General features: G+C 41.6%; 2 protein-coding genes across 8 annotated transcripts in view; one reads left to right on the forward strand and one right to left on the reverse strand.

The window, feature by feature from the left end:
• Positions 1-797: 797 nt before the first annotated feature.
• ERp44 (Endoplasmic reticulum protein 44) lies at positions 798-4,473 on the forward strand. Of its 4 annotated transcripts, none has more exons than XM_011151867.3 (7): positions 799-964; positions 1,828-1,909; positions 1,981-2,136; positions 2,637-2,937; positions 3,233-3,280; positions 3,556-3,851; positions 3,965-4,473. In XM_011151867.3, the coding sequence occupies exons 1-7, from the start codon at positions 908-910 to the stop codon at positions 4,300-4,302; spliced, it is 1,278 nt and encodes a 425-aa protein (XP_011150169.1). In that variant the 5' UTR covers positions 799-907; the 3' UTR covers positions 4,303-4,473. The 4 variants fall into 4 exon arrangements, with proteins under 4 accessions (XP_011150171.1, XP_011150169.1, XP_011150170.1 ...); XM_011151868.3 differs by having other exon boundaries at positions 801-964; positions 1,828-1,867; XM_011151870.3 differs by lacking the exon at positions 799-964 and adding an exon at positions 1,015-1,038.
• A 9,589-nt stretch (positions 4,474-14,062) lies between these two features.
• LOC105189634 (neo-calmodulin) overlaps positions 14,063-20,454 on the reverse strand; it is a 43,536-nt gene continuing 37,144 nt past the window's right edge. For 2 of the 4 annotated variants that reach the window (XM_011151873.3, XM_011151872.3), the window contains 5 exons: positions 20,049-20,082; positions 18,521-18,622; positions 18,289-18,424; positions 17,604-17,752; positions 14,063-16,862 (listed from right to left, as the gene is read on the reverse strand). In XM_011151873.3, coding sequence (XP_011150175.1) covers positions 16,831-16,862; positions 17,604-17,752; positions 18,289-18,424; positions 18,521-18,622; positions 20,049-20,082 — 453 coding nt within the window. In that variant the 3' untranslated portion in view covers positions 14,063-16,830. The remainder of the gene's footprint in view (positions 16,863-17,603; positions 17,753-18,288; positions 18,425-18,520; positions 18,623-20,048; positions 20,083-20,454) is intronic. The other 2 variants (XM_011151874.3, XM_011151875.3) reach the window with 1 other exon arrangement.

Raw genomic sequence — 20,454 nt, forward strand, 5'->3', positions numbered from 1 at the left:
GACCACCCTAATAACTCTTCAGTATTGAAGTTTCAAGGAAAATGATCTGAATAAGAGTTGTAGGGATTTAAGTAAGCTACCTTATGATGGCCTTGACTTTGATCTTGACCTTTATTTTCAAGGTCATTTGAAGGTCAACCTGCGTTCTTTAAATGGGAATCCTTACTTTTTATTACACTGCTTTTTTTTCTACCTAATTTCTAGTTAATTCGAACAACTTTTGTCTAAAACATTTTTTTATTTGTCTAATATTTTTTTGAGATATTTGAGGAAAACTTGATAACTTTTTCAATATTTAACTCACGATATCTCGCTAACTATTTGTCGGAAAGAAAAGTGGTACTAGACTTTCTTGCTTTATTAAGTCTCAAGAATATATTGTTACAATAGCGTCTTGACTTTTGTTAACTTACTGATTTGTGGAAATTTCAAAATCAGCAAATTATCAAAATTCGGGGCGCTATTGTACGCTATTGTTGCGCACCGGCAATAGGTGCTAGCTGTATTATTATCTTGAACGTAGCTAAAGCAGTCGGTATTATCGTCGCTTCTCCATTACCTCCCTTGAACCCCCCTTGGCCATTAGGAAAATTTACTCAGGGCTGACAGTCTTTATATTACCTCGTCGGTGACGAGGTCTGCATCTTTCACGATTTTCACACAGATTTTATTTACATTATCATACGAATGCGTATATATCGGAATAATAATAATAATAATAATAATAATAATGTCACTCGTAGATCGACCTGCTATAATCGATCTCTCGAACATATTGCACATTCGATTATCTAATATGCGACTCCATACCTCGTTGAACTTGACACATAGCACGTAGCACAGGCGCTTACTGATGGTGATTCAAAAGCTTGTCGTATCATCGGTTTAGTTGTCGCGAAATCGCAAGATGCTAGCTCACTGTGATATATTTGACTTCAAAGTACTTATGCTTACATGTCTGCTGGTAAGTGACATCGTCAAACTGCTTCCTTATCGTTTCGTTAAATTGCGTACAGATCAGCGAGAGAAATGTCAACGGTAAATCATAATTTTCATCATCATAATACGTCGCGAATCTTACGCTTTTCATTTACGACCGTTGCGTTATAATTTACAGTCGTTTCTACGTGACTGTATACGTAGCTACTACTTATTTCCATTCATCCGTTGTCATCATCAGCGTACTATGTATCTTCCATACGACATAACCTGTACTCTTTTACTCGTGATAACCTCGTGTAGGGAAAAAAAAAAAAAACAATGAACGATTGAGATTTAACTAAATTTACGCTAAAAGAAAAAACAAAAATCGAATCGTATAATTTGTACATTATTCGGTAACGTATCAAGATACGTCACGCACTTGTATATCGACACAAGTATCTCTCAAATGTCTGTAACTTTTACTTTCCAACCATATTTAACATATTGCTGATTGTATATAATACATATGAATTAATAATTCGTATACAGTATACAGCCTTGATATGATACAATCAATGTAGATTTGAAGTGACCCAATATTGATTGCAAATATTCCAAATTTTGATATTGAATTAATACAAAAATAAAAAAAATACATGACGAACAAAAAACAAAAAAGTAGAGAAAATAATGGCTAATAGGCGCGCACATACACACATTATATGACCATGATACTTTGTTCCACATTGTCGTCCTATACTTGCCCTGTCGTGTGGAGGCTCTGTTTGAAGCTTACGCTTCAGTCCATCTCAGTGTCACCTACTTTTCCCTGATATATATTATATAATAATATTCTATATTCAATGTAGATTAGATTATAATGAAATGAAAATGTATGTCTAGATACATTTGCCAAATTGTCTAGGAGAAGAAACAATAGAAGGTACAGTTTCACTCACTCACAAAAATATTGATGAAACGTTAGGTAAGACATTGAAAACATTTGTAGTCGATAGCGTGTCGCACAGTGCTTACTTTAAGCTATAAACTTTACAGCAAAGAATGAACTGGTGTTTATCAACTTCTATGCGCAATGGTGTCGCTTCAGTAATCTATTAGCCCCATTATTCGATAAAGCTGCGAGTAAGATTAAAGAAGAATTTCCACAGCCAGGGAAGGTAGTAATGGCTAAAGTTGACTGTGACCAAGAATGTAAGTACATTTCATTGATATTTCTACAAAAAAAAAATTACATCACACCAATTTGCTTGATTTTGATGTATGTTTGTTGTACAAAGCGGAATCCCCAGTCATTTGTACTTTGAATTACACTTGAGACATATGTAATTCAAATATTGAGCTCGAAAGTTTTGCATGATGGCAACGATAATCAACTGAGCGTAATCATACAAGTATAAAATTGCAAAGTGGTCAAAATGGCGTACTTGAAAAAGCTGTTACCCTATTCTGAGTACCCTAGCTGAGTACCCTATTCCCAGAAAATGTGAATGACTGAGGATCCCACCCTCCATGATGTATCTAAACGAAAGTAATCCATGTGATGCAATCTTTAAAAAATAATTGTCATATGTTTAAAACGTTTACAAATTGAAAACACGATGTTTCTTCATATATCGCGATAAATAAGGCATCTGTATGTCAATTCATGTATTAAAGTTAATGTGTATGTTGTTACATGTTATATTATGCAGCGGCTGTGGCTACTAGATTCCACATAAGTAAATATCCAACATTAAAAGTGATAAGGAATGGTCAGCCAACTAAGAGAGAATATAGAGGGCAGCGATCAGTGGAGGCGTTCCAAGAATTTATCAGAAAACAATTGGAAGATCCTATCAGAGAATTCTTTGATTTGAGAGAGCTTAATGAACTCGACGACAAAAAGCGTATGATTATAGGATACTTTGACAGGAAGGATATACCAGAGTACGAATTGTTTAAAAAAGTTGCCACTAATTTGAAGGACGATTGCCAATTTCATGTTGGCTTTGGGTAAGACATTTATTATCTTCAATATTGTCAATTATATTATTGTAAAATATCGTTATACACCGCGCTCGCATTAAACACACACACATATGTACAAACCATGTGCTCTGGTTACTTACACAAACATACTTGTATTTTCCCAGAGTACACAAGGCGATTATCGTGAAAAATGTTTACACGTGTATACAGACACACACACACACACACACACATCTCATTGTTAAAATAAGAATATCTCTATGTATATGTATATGTAATATCATATCATAATTATCATAATGTAATTTCGTTTGACAAGCACATGCTCCAATCAAAACTGCGATATCGGACAGCATTTTCATTTGCTGTAAGTAAATGTTACGTATAAGCTTATCAGCTAAGTATCCTTTCCCATCCGCATCCCTCCTGCGCGTCCTCTCACCCCGTTATGCCAAATGTTCTTTGGTAATTCGATCCTTCTTACGATGTACGATGGTATGTTACATAGAGATGAAATCACCCGATAAAATCTGCCATGGATGGATTGTGCATCCTTTTTCTAAATATTTTCAGTTGTGTCACCAAAGAATATTACACCGATACGTAAGCCAGGATTAACGGATTTTTTCATTGTACATGCAGGAATGCGAGTAAAGCGTTGCATCCTCCAGGAGAAGCCATCATTGTCTTCCGGTCGGATAAGGCCTTATCTAATGACGAAGACGAGACATACAATGGAAGTTTGAGCAATTACGACGAGTTGAATGTGTGGGCGCAAGAAAAGTGTGTACCACTTGTAAGAGAAATAACATTCGAAAATGCTGAAGAGTTGACGGAAGAAGGCCTTCCGTTCCTTATACTGTTCCATGCTCCCGACGACGTAGAAAGTGTCAAACTGTACAAAGATATCGTAACTAGGACACTGATAAGCGAAAAACGTACGCCTTTTTTTTTTTTACTTGTGTCATGACCATTTTTTTCTTTTTTATCTTTTTTTCTTCCGTATCGCCTTCCATAACTTGCGTTCTACCACATCGTCTTTTCCTTTCAGAAAACGTCAATTTTTTGACCGCCGATGGCTTGAAGTTTGCACATCCGTTGCACCATTTAGGGAAAAGTCCAGCAGACTTGCCACTGATCGCGATAGATAGTTTTAGGCACATGTACATGTTCAAGGATTTTAAGGACATTCACGTGGAAGGTAAACTCAAAGCCTTCCTGCAGGATTTGTATTCCGGGAAACTTCATCGTGAATTCCACTATGGCCCGGATGTCAATAATGATGTACCGCAAGTTACGGGGAAGCAGGTGACAACACCGCCAGAGTCTACATTCAAAAAATTGGCACCGAGCAAAAATAGATATACGTTACTTCGAGATGAATTGTAACAAGACGAAAGGACTAATGTGGCGTAATGGAAATTCTCGTAATTAATTGCTATATAGTTTACTAATAAATTAAAACGAATTGTAATCGGAATTGGTAAACGAGTAAATGTTTCAACATTCGATATACACAGACATGTTTATTTTCATAGTGTAATTGCAATACGAGTCTTCTGAAAACTCGGTGAAACCGCGTTCTTCTCTCCCTCTTTTCTCCCTTTCTTTACGCTACTTGTTATCTCGTTTTGATATTTGATGACCACATAATGAACTTAATATTTTATGTAGATTATACGCGCACATAATATTGCAAAACTATCGCAAACATCGTGAATATCTCAACAGCGTATTCTAGAGCTACAATCGAGGTCGAAAATCCCAATGTACGTACATTTCCAGAGATTAAGGTACGTTACGGTGTGTTTCATTTATTTCTTTTGTCTTTCCCGATCGCAATCTGAATCTCATCTGTGATACATCGTTTAGATTTCACTGGTCAACTTGATCAACCGTCATTTCATATGTTATGATGTACTGAGAAACTATAAGACGAAAACTTTGCCACGAAATTACAAGATAACAAATCACAGTACACAAAATATACGCGCACAAAAACCGGCATAATAGCTTCACGATTAATATTCGTATTGTTATATTGTAAGCGTACGTATATGTACAATTAGGAACTGTACTTTTTGGTAACTTGAAACCACAAGATTGCAACCAGCAATACGTACCTATAGATTTAGATTTTCGACTCTAACGAAGCTATATAATATGCTGTTAAATCGTTACGGAATAGTTTTGTAACTTTGTACGTGTGCACGCAAATAGGTCTGGATATGAGATTCTTTTCTTCATAGCGCCTTGTGTGCAGCGCGAGTTGTTCTCGCGTGCAAACATTTGTGTACAATTTATAGTGAAACGTTAAACTCTGCATCCCTACCAGCGTCTACAGTTATGTATTAGATTTTGTGCGTATATTAATGATCGCATATATAGGAGCGACATTGTGCGATTTAAAATCATTATTAATTTTTACAACTTTGAATCTGGAACTTTTGTATGTAAAAATTTAGTTTACATTATATCTTCTTCTATTACATTGATCAAAACTCGGCACAACATCATTGATATTATATTCAATTACATTCGTTGAGAATCTATATAGGATAAATGTGTTGAATGATATATGATGGTATCTAATACGTGTATGCATGTATTATTAATTGTATTTTTTTTTTTTTTTATTATTATTCTTAGATATATTATATGAAAAAAGGGAGAAGGGAAGAAGAGGGGAAGAGAGAAAGAGTGTATGTGTGTGCGTGCGTACGTGCTTGCGTGGACTGAGAGAAAGAGAGATTTTATCTATCGCATGATTGAAACAAGTGTAAGTGAAGTAACATGCTCTCGTAAGATACTTTTAGAAAACATTATTTGTATGAAAGATGATATTGTTTTGGCTGTTAATAAAGCTGATTTCTAAGTCATAAATGTTTAACATTAATTATTGTCAATGGATATGAACTGTATAGTTGATCCTTCGCGAATAAGGGATTGATTAGATAAGGACGTACAAAATTTATCATCTGCTCGGTTGTCCTCTCTTATTGCGTTGCCCGTAATTTGGAAAGTGAATGCGAATTATCGAGAAATTATATCGAGTATATTTGCACCGTCGAGATGTAACGTGCGTCACATTTTATTGTTTGTAATAAATCCATCTTTTGTGTGTGCAGACTCTGAAAACATTGTCGAAACAACAAACTTTCTCACACATTGAAATAATACGACGAAAATAGCCGATCAAGTGAGAACAGTTTTTGAATAGACTGGTCGGGATACAAAAGTCTCTCTCAGCATCACATGCACACACCGAGCACATTGGATTGCAATTAATTGTAAGATAACACATGTTATATGATAAACAGCCCTAATCTCTCGCTATTGATTGAGCAATCAATAGCTTGATACCACAAGCAAAGAACACTATCGATTGAAAACTATCGAGTTATATCCCACGTGTGCGACAACACACTCGTATTTGCACGCACATACAGAGTGCGGAAGTGATGGCATTTGAAACAGTTGGGCAAATTTGGGTGACATATAAATTTATTCGCCATTCCATTAATAACAGGTAACAGTAACGCACACGCGTAGCGACGCGTTGTTAGCGAAAGAAAGAATGAATCCTAAACAGAAGGTCTTACACAGAGACGAGACGAAACGATTGTAACGAAAGAAAATTTTCGTTCGAGACGCGACTGCCTGTTAAATGTTAAAAAGCACACTTAAGGTTCGTTTGTACTTGTTGCTACATACCCATACCGTACACATCCACACACGGATGCTAGATTATAGTTCTGTTAAATTAAACCGATCCGTCCGTTTGTATCGACGTCGCCGCATCGACGACGATCATCTTTCGACAAGAGACAAATTGGACCGTCGAGACCGTCTTCAACCGCCTGCTTTCGTGTGTATCGTCCGCTTTTGTTGAGATCAGTGTGTTTCGATCTCCTGCCTCCTCACACACACACACACACACACTATTGCTATTGTTTCGCACTTGTGAGGCACTCACCTCGGACGCTAACGTAACAGTGTCTTGAAGAAATCACGGACGCTGGTAGGATGGTAGGATGGTTAGGTGTGAAAAATGCCACACATCGTGTACACTGTCGCGTGTACTAAAGCGATGTACGAAAACAGAACACGGTCGAGTGTAAATGGATCTCAATTCCGTAGACTTGAGTCACTCGTAATATTACGCGTAACGTAACATATTACGCGACATATTCCTGATCCGATCTGATCGCAAAACCAACGCGATTCCGATATCAAGACGAGAGTTATCCGGGAAAAGACATTCGCCGACAGATCTGTCTAGAACATGTCGGTATAGTTTTACGGAGTAACTTTAATAACGCACAATAGCACCATTGTACAAGGTAATAAATAAACAACAAATGTATGTCTCTTTTGCCAAATATTCTCGTACACGCATTAAATCTATCATCGTAAAAAGTCGCGTTTAGGCCTGCTTATTATTTGAGAACACGTGTCGCCGCAGAACGCAATATAATAATTATTTAGATACTTCCCCTAGAAAAATAACGTCATGTACATTGGCGGGAATTAGTCGTTCAACAAACGCATTATCGCAGCCCTTCCTCAAGTAAAAATATAAACATTTTTTTTTTCTTCGTTCACGCATAACGCAATACAGCCTCAGTTTTCATTTCTTTCTCTCACGTTGTTTCCTTTTCACACGCTTCAATATCCGCGACTATCGATACAATCTTCAACTTGCGTTGAAGTTATCTCCGAGTTACCTACCCTCCATCTCGCTTCGCGCGCCTTCTCGCATTGCGTCGTTTCTCAAAACGTGATCGCCTCGAAATGGCAAAAGCGGGGAAAATAAAATTCTTTCTTTCTTCTTTTTTCTTTTTTCTTTTATAGTCGAACGATCGCGGATGGATACCTGCACGTCGAGAAGCAACAGACCGATAAGAAAAGATACCACTGCCAATCACCGAGACTGTCAATCTGAGTTAACACGTGTCTTCGGCCCTCCGGCCAAATCTCACTTGCTCACTCAGTGCAGGTGCCGAGCATTCGGGATCGTCGGATTAATTTGATTTAATAATGTTTAATTTGATTCTCCGCTTGATTGTAAATTTCAACGGTTTGTTGAAATAATTAGAAAGATTCCTGGAAAAAACGAGCCAGCTTCTAATCCTTAACGCGGAATCTTTTCCCATTGGAGCTGCGATATCTCGATCGTACGAAAGTCAAGATCCCCTGTCAGACACACATTATCTCCATTATTGATCTCTGCTACTATAGAGAATATAGAGATATACGCGCTCATACTCAAGTCGAAAAACGCGACCCAAGCTTTCCGCGTCGTTTAACAGAGAGTTGTGAGTGAAAGACGTTTCCCTCGTTACACACACGACGATAATTAGCTCGCCAACATTGTTTTTGCATGCTTCGGCCGCGATTCTATTCTGAGATACGCGATTGTTTTGCTTGTCCATTCCATTTAGGCAAGCCGAAATTGTATCTTGCGGCTGAAAAAGAAACGAAGAAGAAGAAGAAGAAGAAGAAGAAGAAGAGAAGAAAGGGGAGAAAGAACAGAGACAACCGAGAAATAATGGGTATTGACAGACAAAGGGAAGAGAGAGAGAGAGAGAGAGAGAGAGAGAGAGAGAGAGAGAGAGAGAGAGGAGAGAGAGAGAGAGAGAGGGAATATATTGCTTGTAAGAGAAATGCGCGGTGTTTGTTGTTCGAATGTTGTTGAACGCCGGAGTAACGCGAATATCAATCGACTCGAGAATAATCTTCAAGTCTGCGCTCCTCCAAATTAAAGTACGAAAACGTTAAGGATATTAGTCATATGTCATAAGTCAAACGAATAACAACAATATATACGAGTACAACACAGACTCGCACACAGACAGCCGGGATATATCGATGAATCAGTCAGATTCACTCGACACATTTGTTTTTGACACGTACACTCTCCCTGGTGTAATCGAGAGCTCCGCAAACTCGTTCGATTGTCTCTTGTCGTAGCTACGACGATTTCCGCCGTTATCACTCCATGAGTTTTTCTCTTGAGTTTTTCATCTCAGTGAAACGGAAACATTACGCAAGCTGTGTTCGGAATCGTAGTCACGAGAACTCGACTGGCAAACAAACGAAAACTTGACGAAAGAAACGAAATAAAGACGAGAGAATCTTAATGAACATATTCAGCTTTTATTTTGCAAGCTGCATCTCTTAAATTGCAAGTAGTATTTCAGAATTGTTCAGAATATTCTCAACAGCTTACACAGGTAACACAGGTAAGACGTAGATTTCATTTTCTCGACACGGGCATGTATTCTGTGAATGGACGATGTGGCAAACGATAACGGTGTAACGGTGTAACAGGATGAAAAAAGCTGAATATTTCGGAGACAAGTGGTCGCCTGCTCGCGTGCTCGTGTTTATCAAGACTTTTCTGTTTGTTTACCAGCGCTTATCAGTAGTCTCGAGTCTGTGATTCGAAAGTACTTGTGTGCTGCGCATAAGATTCATTCTCATCCAACAATCAGCGACAGATCAGTAAGGAGAAAGATATGAAGACATTATTCGGTCGAGTTGAGTCGAGGCAAAAACGAGAGTTGTGCGAGTCTTGATATTGGCGCAATGGCTGCAAAGGCAATCCAATGGCCATGCACGCACGCACGCACGCACGCACGCACGCACATAGGGTTCTAATTCTATCTCTTTTTCTTCTGTAGTATGGTCGCTGCATAGCCAGCACGTTCCTCCGTTACAACTCAAACGAATCGCTTCTTCATCCCGCTTTTTTCCTTTGTTGTAGTCGACGTTAACGCCGAAAAAGACAAGAGTGAAATTTGTTCCGGAGAGTTAAGCGATCCTAATAATTAGCATCTAGAAGCATTGTTTTCATCTAGATGGATCAATGTTAGAATTACTTAACTTCCCGCAACTCGTTCGATCGTGTTTGAAAGAAAATATCCGCATCGATATCCACCTACGAGCCGCATTTGCATTTGATTACATTCGTTCGTCGACGATTGCTCGTCGATTGATCGTCTGAGATTTACCGATCCCGAATCCCGTACTGCGTATGAGCAACCTGTTACCGTTTGCGAAGCTTCTCGATCACGAACACAGTCGATAGACGAATATGCGAATATGCCGTCAATGATGACGCGACTTGCGATTGAAACGACTCGCTGCTATATTACACGATGCCTATGGTAATAATGGTAGACGTACAACTCGCCACATTGCCTAAAGCTGGACTCGACGTTATCATACGTATGGTATCGAGATCGTTTCATGAAAGACAGAGAGAGGGGGAGAGAGGGGGGGAGAGAGAGAGAGAGAGAGAGAGAGAGTGGGGGAGAGAGAGAGAGAGAGAGAGAGAGAGAGAGAGAGAGAGAGAGAGAGAGAGAGAGAGAGAAGATCCGTCATGGATCCTCCGGACCGGTATGACACGACGAGTCGTAGATTTCTAATGAACGGAAGATTCGTGTCGCGTAGAAGCGACAATTTTTGCAACTCTGACAATTATTACAACTTATCGTTTACTTACACTTACTTAACAATTGTAATATCTAATTCTTATACATCTAAAATAATTAGATCCTCTCGCGTATATCTATCGATGTACATATATAATAATTTGATTATAACATGTTTGCGGTATTTCAAAGTATATTTGATATTAAGCTTCCACCCTCGCTCGTTCGTTCGTCCGTTCGTACACATTCTTTCGTTCACGTCGCACTTAGGCAAAGTCCGAACACTTGGGCAAAGTCTCGGAGCGAACTTAGACGCCCCGAGCCGCCTAGTTTACAGGCCGCACGTGAAATATCGGTCCGTAGACGTCGAGACTAATGCTAAAGGATTGCGAAGCACCGTGCGACCGTCCTGATGAAATGTATGCTCGCTCTCTCTCTCTCTCTCTCTCTCTCTCTCTCTCTCTCTCTCCCCCTCTCTCTCTCTCTCTCTACTTCGGTTCGGTTACATACATCCGATATATACATCAGGAAGTAACTCAGTGTTGCTCCACCGAGTCGATGCGTCTGTTAAATTGCGATGAATGTACACACATGGCTGCATATTACGCGTGCAATAGTACCGTAAATCTTTGATGGCAGAAAATATTCATCGCGATATATCTAGGTCAGGCTTAAGGAAACGCAACGTTGGATCCAACATCCAACAATCCTTTGTTTGTTGATTGATTGCGATAAATTTCTCTCTATAATTTCAAACAATTTCCCACCGTACTTGTTAGTAATATAGTGAAACAACGGAAACTCTCAACAACAAATCACGATCCGTGAGTACGTACCTTAAGCCAGCCCTGTACATACGGTACAGTATTATCGATAACAAAAGTAACATGAGTATCAATGAGACGATTGGCTCTGCTAGTGGACGCCACTACATCGTCGCAAGAGGAGACACCAAACTTGGTTTGTAACAAACGCGCACGTTGTCTGTACATACATATATACATATATACGTACATATACACATACATACATGTACACACATACATACATGTACACATACATACATGCATGCATGCTACGCGTATATACATATATACATACATGCATACGTACTACGCGTATGTACGTATATACGCGCCCGCACCCGCGCACGTACACGCACACGCGCGCGCACACACACACACACACACACACACACAGGTACGTACATAAGTATGCGAAACATCGATAGCTCCGGTCGATTACATTAAAGGACATTGTACAATGATACAAGTCTCGTCGATCTCCAGGATATTTCTCTTAGTCTCTCCTTTTTCGGAATCCGGCTCCCAGGCAGCGACCGACGATAAAAACGAGTCGAATGTAAAACGGAGGGTAGTCTCGATTAATTATAAATATACACATCGGAGGGAAGACTCGCGCGTTATCTTTACTTTTGGAGGGCGACGTTGGAACGTACAGAGAGTATCTTGAGAGCGACACAAAATATGATTACGCGTTGTTTCGTTTTCGAAACGTACCAGCGTATATCCGCTCCCTCGGAAAATTCTCTTGATTAAACTCCATTAATTAATATATTGTCGTTAGGACGTTATACATTGCTGTTTGTGACGTATTTTATAAAGCCGCTTTACTTTCTCTCTTGAAATCTACAGAGAGTAAAAATGCCGTTTTCTTGCCGTGCTGATTTGCTCTCATGGCGCCTGATTTCGGAGTCGAGCTCGGCCTCGAATATTATTGTGTTGATCGAGCACGAGAGAGAGAGAGAAAGAGAGAGAGAGAGAGAGAGAGAGAGAGAGAGAGAAAGAGAAAGAGAGAAAGAGAGAGAGAGAGAGAGAGAGAGAGAGAGAGGGAGAGAGAGAGAGAGAGAAAGAGGGGGGAGGCAGAAACATCAATCAGTAGATCGAAAAACGTAATTAACATAGCGTTATCGTTGCAGAACAATGTGCAGTTCAATGGAAAGAAAGATATCGCGCGATTACGCGCGATTTCGTTTGGAGACAAGATAAGCTTTACGAAAATATATTATTGTCAAAAATACACGTGTCTGTCGTTCTTGTCGCTGTCGCATTCGCATTCGCATTGAAATGAATGCCCGTATGCCCGCGTCGTCGTATTCTTTACGAACAGATTCGACATTCGATTCGATTCGATTCGACATAGGTATGCCCTTCCGTGATCTCGTACTCTGTAAACTCTATGATGCGCCGGTAGGAGATCAATTTTAGTCTAAGCTAAGTCCGGAAGCTATATTATATAATATGTATGTACATGTACAAAGAAATGAGATGTGAGAACAATATATATCGCAATATTTTCTTTATCTGCAGTTTGTTGAAATTTCTCTTTTGTAAAGAGTCGAAAATTTATGAAATATATCTATGTTCGAATATGAGCATTTTAATCTGACGTCACGGCAGTGTTCTATCAGAGGTGCGGCTGTGGGCTGTTTGTTTGTTTGTTTGTCTTTGCCTTGCTTTGAAAATAATGTAAATTAAATCCAAAAGATCTCGAGTACACGCGATTATATATCGATTCGTTACTCGAATCAGTTGCACTTGAACGTTCGATTTTAGCTATAAGCTTTCGCGCGATAAGCTATCCGCATGTTTCTGGTCATTTGAAAAATTCATAACTCTGACTCTGAGTGAGTATTAGTCTTTTGGAATGGAAAAGAAGTGCGTAGAGAAAGCAATATGTTGTGTCGTGACCAATGTGAGATGTGTGTATGTAGGAGTAATTCTATTTCATCAGCTCATTGAACATTTACAAACGATACAACATTGAACGAGACAACTGAACGCCTGACAAAATAACGCAACAAAATAATCGTTACTCTTGTTACTCTCATCCCTCGTCTCTCTCGCTTCGTGCCGGACTGAATTACGCGCGCGTGCGTGCGTGCGTGCGTGCGTGCGTGCGTGCGTGCGTGCGTGCGTGGGGCGGTGCGTGGCGTGCGTGCGTGCGTGCGTGGCGTGCGTGCGTGCGTGCGTGCGTGCGTGCGTGCGTGCGTGCGTGCGTGCGTGCGTGCGTGCGTGCGTGCGTGCGTGCGTGCGTGCGTGCGTGCGTGCGTGCGTGCGTGCGTGCGTGCGTGCGTGCGTGCGTGCGTGGGCGTGCGTGCGTGCGTGCGTGCGTGCGTGCGTGCGTGCGTGCGTGCGTGCGTGCGTGCGTGCGTGCGTGCGTGCGTGCGTGCGTGCGTGCGTGTGTGCATGCGTGCGCGTACATGTGCTTGAATATGTGTAGAACGCACGATGATGGAGAACATGTACATTGATCGCAGCATTAATGCAACCCCTCTTAGGAAGTAGATATTTACGCAGTCGATACGCTCTGAGCGCGGTATGCATATTATTTCATTCACTTGTCGCGTAACGACCGACTGGCCGACTCGATCGGTGCAGCGAGCTATTCCGACGCGCATCGAGAATATATATGTATGTGCGTGAGCGTGTGTGTATGTACACACACACACACACACACACACACGCGCGCGCGCGCGCGTCTTTCATCTTCTTTATACACTTTTGTATTCGTACGTACAAGTATATAAACACTACAAACGTTGATACGAAGCGTCATGTATACGGGATAAAGCGCCTGAAACTGTGTGGCAACTGGCACGCACCTCGACTTGTCGCTAATATCATCATCTCTAGACAAATATATTCTTTTTGGAACAACGAAACTTTTCAATATTCAAGTGATTCCTCTTTCTTTGTGAATATTTGATGTAAAGCAAAGTGACAGAGTTTCAAGTGCTTCACTCTGCATGTTAACGGATATCTACAATGTTTTTCACGTATGTTTGGTAATAACATCATTACGTATAGTATATAATAATGCAATTGTGCCTGAAACATAGAGAGAGAGAGAGAGAGAGAGAGAGAGAGAGAGAGAGAAAGTCAACGATGCCCCAAAGTTACAATCATTTTCGGGCTGAATATTTTGTATTTCGATATTCGTGCACGCAAAGCTGGATTCTCAACTATTCGACAGCGTCCATTGTTAAAAAATGTATGCATGTGTGTAAAAAACTAGACACAAAAAATGACAAATCATACGACAAAATGTTCGAAATATCGAATCGAATAATGAGAAGGAAGGGGGAACAAATGTCGTTATTATATTTTCAACAAACAGACGCGCGATGCGCGAGCACTTACATAATCTAGAAGATTTAGAGGCGGTTCGAGCGAAAAGTACCCGAACGTTGATAAAAAGTAGGAGGATTATGGATTATCCCCATTATCTGCGAATTATCGACACTCTTGCCACAACAACCCTACCTCGTTTCCTTTATCCGTTATTATGATTGTTAAGTACTATCGTCTATACGTTGCGTGTTAGTAGTAGCGCGTAGAGTACTCAACATGTTTCTCCTCGTTACTCGTTACTCGTTCAAAGGTACGTGCACGACGCGTAATGCCCTTACGCAGCTCTTTCGCTCCTTTGGGCTCCGGTTTTGGGCGGTACGACGACGGGCGATACGGAAACACATCGTGCTTCTTTTTTCACGGGGCCGCTCCCGCGCTCGGAATAAACTCTCTCTCTCTCTCTCTTTCTCTCTCTCTCTCTCTCTCTCTCTCTCTCTCTCTCTCTCTCTCTCTCTCTCTCTCTCTCTCGTCTGTCACGCTGGCGTCTGTGCGTGTAATCGCACTCCGAATTGTCGAATCGTACCTCTCGGGGTTTCTTACTCGGTCGGTGAATACTGAGTCTAATCGCGACGCGTTAATATCGCTAGAGGAGATATAACTGTAATTAGAGCGATGGTCGAGCGTTGCAACAATAATCTCCTTAGTTATCGAAGATAACATCAATACGAACTTACGACCGATAAATCTAATCTAACCTAAACTAAGGTAACATGACTGTTATACCTTATCCATCAACCAATTTCTCAGTAACAAAGGATATTCTTAGAGACTCATCCGGACGTGAATGCTCGTGCCGCTATAAAAGCCGCTTAATTTCGACCGTATATCCATGGCTACACCACGATAGATGTTGTACTAGTTTCAACTATCGTCTATCGGTTGGGACATCTTGGTTGTGAGCTTGCGCGTTCCTCATGTTCGTTCGTCGAATACTCAATCGTCCTGCGCGATCGACCGCGCAACGCGAGGTCACGATAATCGATACGAGTGTCTTCGCGCGAGGCGCTTTGAAGCGCGAGTTACTTTCGCAATGCGTCATCGGCCCGTCGTGTCCGCTCTAAGGTCACTAAGGTTCGAGGAAACAATGATGATGATGAGGCGAGTGACGTGTATGTAGCTATCTTACGGGCACGCGTTTGTATTACATTGTTGTAGTATAAGCGTTAAAAACATTCCAAGTGTTATGGCATCGTTTACGGGTATCGCGTCGAGAATAATGCCCCGCGCAAAGTATATGTGTATCTATTACGTGTTTGTAAATGTATGTATATGCATGGTGTACATACTCCAGGATCTCTCGCGGAACGCTTAAAGGGTCGGGCGTGGAAAGCTAATTAACTTCTAAATCGCTCCGTAAAGTTACCAGGAGCAGATAAAGATTAGGGGTACGTAAAAGTCTAAACGAAGCTCGGTTGATTGTTCCGGGTGGCGGCACATCTTGCCTCCTCCTCTCCCTGCGCCATCGTTTTGAAGTAATCTCTTTAGTTACTGTATTACTGCGTTATCGTTATCGTTATCGTTATCGTCGACTTAAAGACCGAGTTTTCACCTAAGATTAGTCCGAAGGGGGCCGTACGCGTCTGTGCGTACGTGCAGCGTGCATGCGTGCGTACGTGCAGCGTGCATGCGTGCGTGCGTGCGTGCGTGCGTGCGTGCGTGCGTGCGTGCGTGCGTGCGTGCGTGCGTCGTGCGTGTGTGTATGCGCTCGTACGCGCGCGCACGCGCGCACGCGCGTGTATGTGTGTGTGTGTGTGTGTGTTTGTGTACGTATGTTGTAAAGTGCGTATGTGCACGCCTATGTGTGTGCGCGCACGCACGCGTTGCGTGTATAACGCGCGTACATATTACGTGCAACCGCACAAAAATATGCCTCTCCTTTCTTGAGTTTTTCCGACCAAAGTCGAAACGAAGTAGATTGCCCCGAAGTGGATGCACATCCAGCGTCGAACAAGCGATTCGCAAGGATTTGCGCTGTGTCTTCACCATTGCACTCGTTCGACTTATTTGTGTTCGCGCCATTTTCAATATCGCGCAATTCGTTTCCGCAATTTCACGGCACCTTTCGTATCGTCGTGAATCAATGTTCGACTTTACGCGCGGCATTGCGTCACAGTTGAGTCGCCGATGAGTTTTTGATCCTTGTTTCGACAGCTTCGATGCTGGCAACTTCATGAAGCATGAAACAATCTCACGCTATAATTTTCGTAAAGTCGGTTGATGGACCCTCTTTTTCTCTTCTTCTCATCCTCGAGGAACCACGATGTTCTTGCGTCGATCTGGTATACTCTTTGAGGAGTCTATAAGAGTTCTCTCGGCCCCCTGAGCTAATTCTTCGACGTTAGAATCGTCACGAATTCTGAAACATACGCACACAACCGGTCGATCAATCGGCCGTAAGTGACGATGAAAAGAAAAGAAAAGAAAAGAAAAGAAAAGAAGAAAAGAGAAGAGAAGAGGAGGAAAAGAATGGAAGAGACAAATCTCAAGCTGGAAGAGTTAGATGAACGCGCGTTTGAGTCGCTCCATTCTGTTATCTCTTACCGTCTCTATTTTACAGAGTACATGGTGTAATATTCAAAGTCGTATATCATTCCTACGTCTTCAACTTTCCCGACTTGTTAACACGCCCCTTCTCTCCCGTGTGATTGTTCCGCCAAGCGAGCGATCTTGAGCGAATCGACGACCGAAACGATAGACATTCAAGTAGAGTCATTTCCGTCAAACGCAATTAGATTCCCTCCGGTAGGTAGAGATGTACCTACTTATTGTTTCATCGTTGAGGATAATTATCGCGCGATTAGACACTGGAACAGCGATACCACTTCAAGGAGCAAGCCTCCCTACGAGAGGGTCGCGAGCACGCGAGAGAGAGAGAGTGAGAGAGAGTGAGAGAGAGAGAGAGAGAGAGAGAGAGAGAGAGAGAGAGAGGAGAGAGAGAGAGAGAGAGAGAGAGAGAGAGAGAGAGAGAGAGAGAGTCGAGACGTTTAATCTGTTTGTCTGTCTCGAGAGATTTCTCGACAGACCGATCCGGTCCGGTCGATCGAAATCTCGTTAGACGCATCGAAATATAAATATTGTCAGGCAAGAGCGCGAATACCTTCGTAGTTGACCATTCCGTCGCCATCGAGATCTGCCTCTTTGATCATATCGTCAACCTCTTCTTCCGATAATTTTTCCCCGAGATTCGTCATCACGTGTCGCAGCTCCTTCGACGAGATCAAGCCGTCGTTGTTCTTGTCGAACACCCTTTTAAGAAAGAAAACGAGGATAATCGGCGTTGGAGAGAGAGAGAGAGAGAGAGAGAGAGAGAGAGAGAGAGAGAGAGAGGGAGAGAGAGAGAGAGAGAGGGAGAGAGAGAGAGAGAGAGGGAGAGAGAGAGAGAGAGAGAGAGAGAGAGAGAGGAGAGAGAGAGAGAGGGAGAGAGAGAGAGAGGGGAGAGAGAGAGAGAGAGAGAGAGAGAGAGAGGGAGAGAGGGAGAGAGGGAGAGAGAGAGTGGGGGAGAGAGAGAGTGTGGGAGAGAGAGAGAGAGAGAGGGAGAGAGAGAGGGAGGGAGAGAGAGAGAGAGAGAGAGAGAGAGAGAGAGAGAGAGAGAGAGAGAGAGTCGCAGCGGCTCGCCCGTCCTATCTTATCTCTCTCAGGTTAAAGGCACAGCATTCGTCCACGGACGACAATTGCCTCGAAGCAAATTCTTCTCTCGCGAGAGAAGAATTTTGTCGCGATTGCCCGGGACGATTATCTCTTATCGAGCTTTGCGCGATGGTTGAGGCGCGCGGTGTACTCACCGAAATGCCTCGCGAAGTTCGTCCTCGCCGTCGGCACCTTTCATCTTTTTCGACATCATTTGCAGGAACTCGTTAAATTCGATGGTACCGTTACCGTCCTGATCCACCTCGTTCACCATATCGCGCAATTCTGTCTCTGAAAGAGATTGTCGTTTTTATCGGGTCCGTTATTATATATTATCGAGTTGCATCCGAGTTCTCTCGCGAGACAGCGAGACAGCTTGTGACTTACCCGATGGTCTTTGACCGAGAGATCGCATGACGACTCCTAATTCCGCCATCGTAATCGTGCCGTCTTCGTCTTTGTCGAAAAGCATAAATGCCTCCTTGAATTCTAAAATAATAGAGTAATTCGCAATAATTGTGCATTCGCGATCACAGCGTATATATATGTATATATATATGTGTATATATATATGTGTGTGTGTATATATATATATATATGTATATGTGTGTATATATAATGTGTGTATGTGTGTGTGTGTGTGTGTATATTTGAGACAAAAGTAGCCATCGTTAGGTGTGTTTCAAATAAATTTGAACAGAATCGTAACATGGTTACTCTAGCTAGGAGATATTTTCAATGCAAACAATGTAATAACAGCGGTTCATTTTTATCGTTGTTGTAAGAAAGATTCGCACGCCCTTTCTCATTCTTCCTTTTACTTCCGATGGTCAAACTTAAGATTTTGCTTCTCATATTAATAGCTTCATCAGTAGCTTCGACTAGCGTCACAATAGGAAAACAAATCGCACAATGTGTATATGATGTGTATATGTGATGGAAAAATACTCTTCATCTTTCAACAGCTAACGTAATTAATAATTTATACATCTACCAATTGATAGAAGGAAAGGGGGGGGGGAGAGAGAGAGAGAGAGAGAGAGAGAGAGAGAGAGAGAGAGAGAGAGAGAGAGAGAGAGGAGAGAGAGGGAGGGAGGGAGGGAGAGAATACACGTGTCTCGTGCACTGCCGAAAGATATAGATTACAATTGGAAGAGTGCTCGCAGAACGCTCGCAGAGAAAAGTAGATTGCGAGATATAATATAATCGACAAATATATATCGCGTGTCACGTGATGATATTGTTGCTAATGCTAATCATCCGACCGGTGCATGAGCAAACTATGCGTCGAATGTATATCGTGTTCTACGAGTTACAAATCAACTGAGTAATAAACATAAGATGAATTTCATCATAAATTGAATTTTATTTCTGATATCTTGACATTACATTTCGACTTTCGATATTATTTCTGGCATTTATTTTCACTCATCTTACTTTGTGCCTTTAACCCTCTTGCGGTTCTATTTACTGGCAAAAATTGGTTTGGTATCAGAATGGTTAATTAAATTTCTTCTGCGGAGGAAATATTTACTTTCATGTTTTATAAGTTATAGTTTTATCAGTTAATAGTTTTCGAACGTGCTGATTTCAAATTTGAGATTGTTGTTGCAAAATTCAAAATAGCGGACCTGAAAGTAATAAATCTTACCCCCCGAGTCAGACTCGGGTCTAACCGTCTAACCAGTTAAATCGCTCAGCGTCAACTGCTAATTGGATTGTAAGAATAGGCGAATGGGGCTACGTACGGCCGTCTCACATGCAAAGTTTGCATTTGCACTCCTTTTGTGTCTGTCTATTCCACTTTATTTACTAATTAAACAAAACGCACGTCGTACGTCGCACGTCGTACGTCGGCCATTGAAAATATCTCTCCTGTAATTTCAACTACGAAACTGCTGTGCGTTTAACTCACCTGCCACCTGATCTTCCGTGAGTCCATATTCGGACTGAAATACAAAATATCGTATCAATCGTATTTGGCGCGTTGATTGATATAATTACTAATAATATCGATTGGCATTTACATCATGTGTGTATTCGCGCGAATACGCTAATGCAACACTGAAACACTAATTGTAAACGGCGTTAGAGAGATAAGCGTCCGTTCAGGCGCGAGCGCGAGCGCGAGAGCGCGCGAAACAGCGCTAGCTCTAGCGCGGTGCTACGTAGCTACACGCCTCTCCTCATGTTCTCTCGCACGGTAGGTAGGTAGGTCGGTAGGTAGGTAAGTAGGTAGGTAGGTAGGTAGGTAGGTAGATAGGTAGGTAGGTAGATAGGTAGGTAGATAGGTAGGTAGGTAGGTAGATAGGTAGGTAGGT

This window comes from Harpegnathos saltator, unplaced genomic scaffold (genome assembly GCF_003227715.2).
Source record: "Harpegnathos saltator strain DR-91 unplaced genomic scaffold, Hsal_v8.6 scaffold7, whole genome shotgun sequence".
Taxonomy (NCBI): Eukaryota; Metazoa; Arthropoda; class Insecta; order Hymenoptera; family Formicidae; genus Harpegnathos; species Harpegnathos saltator.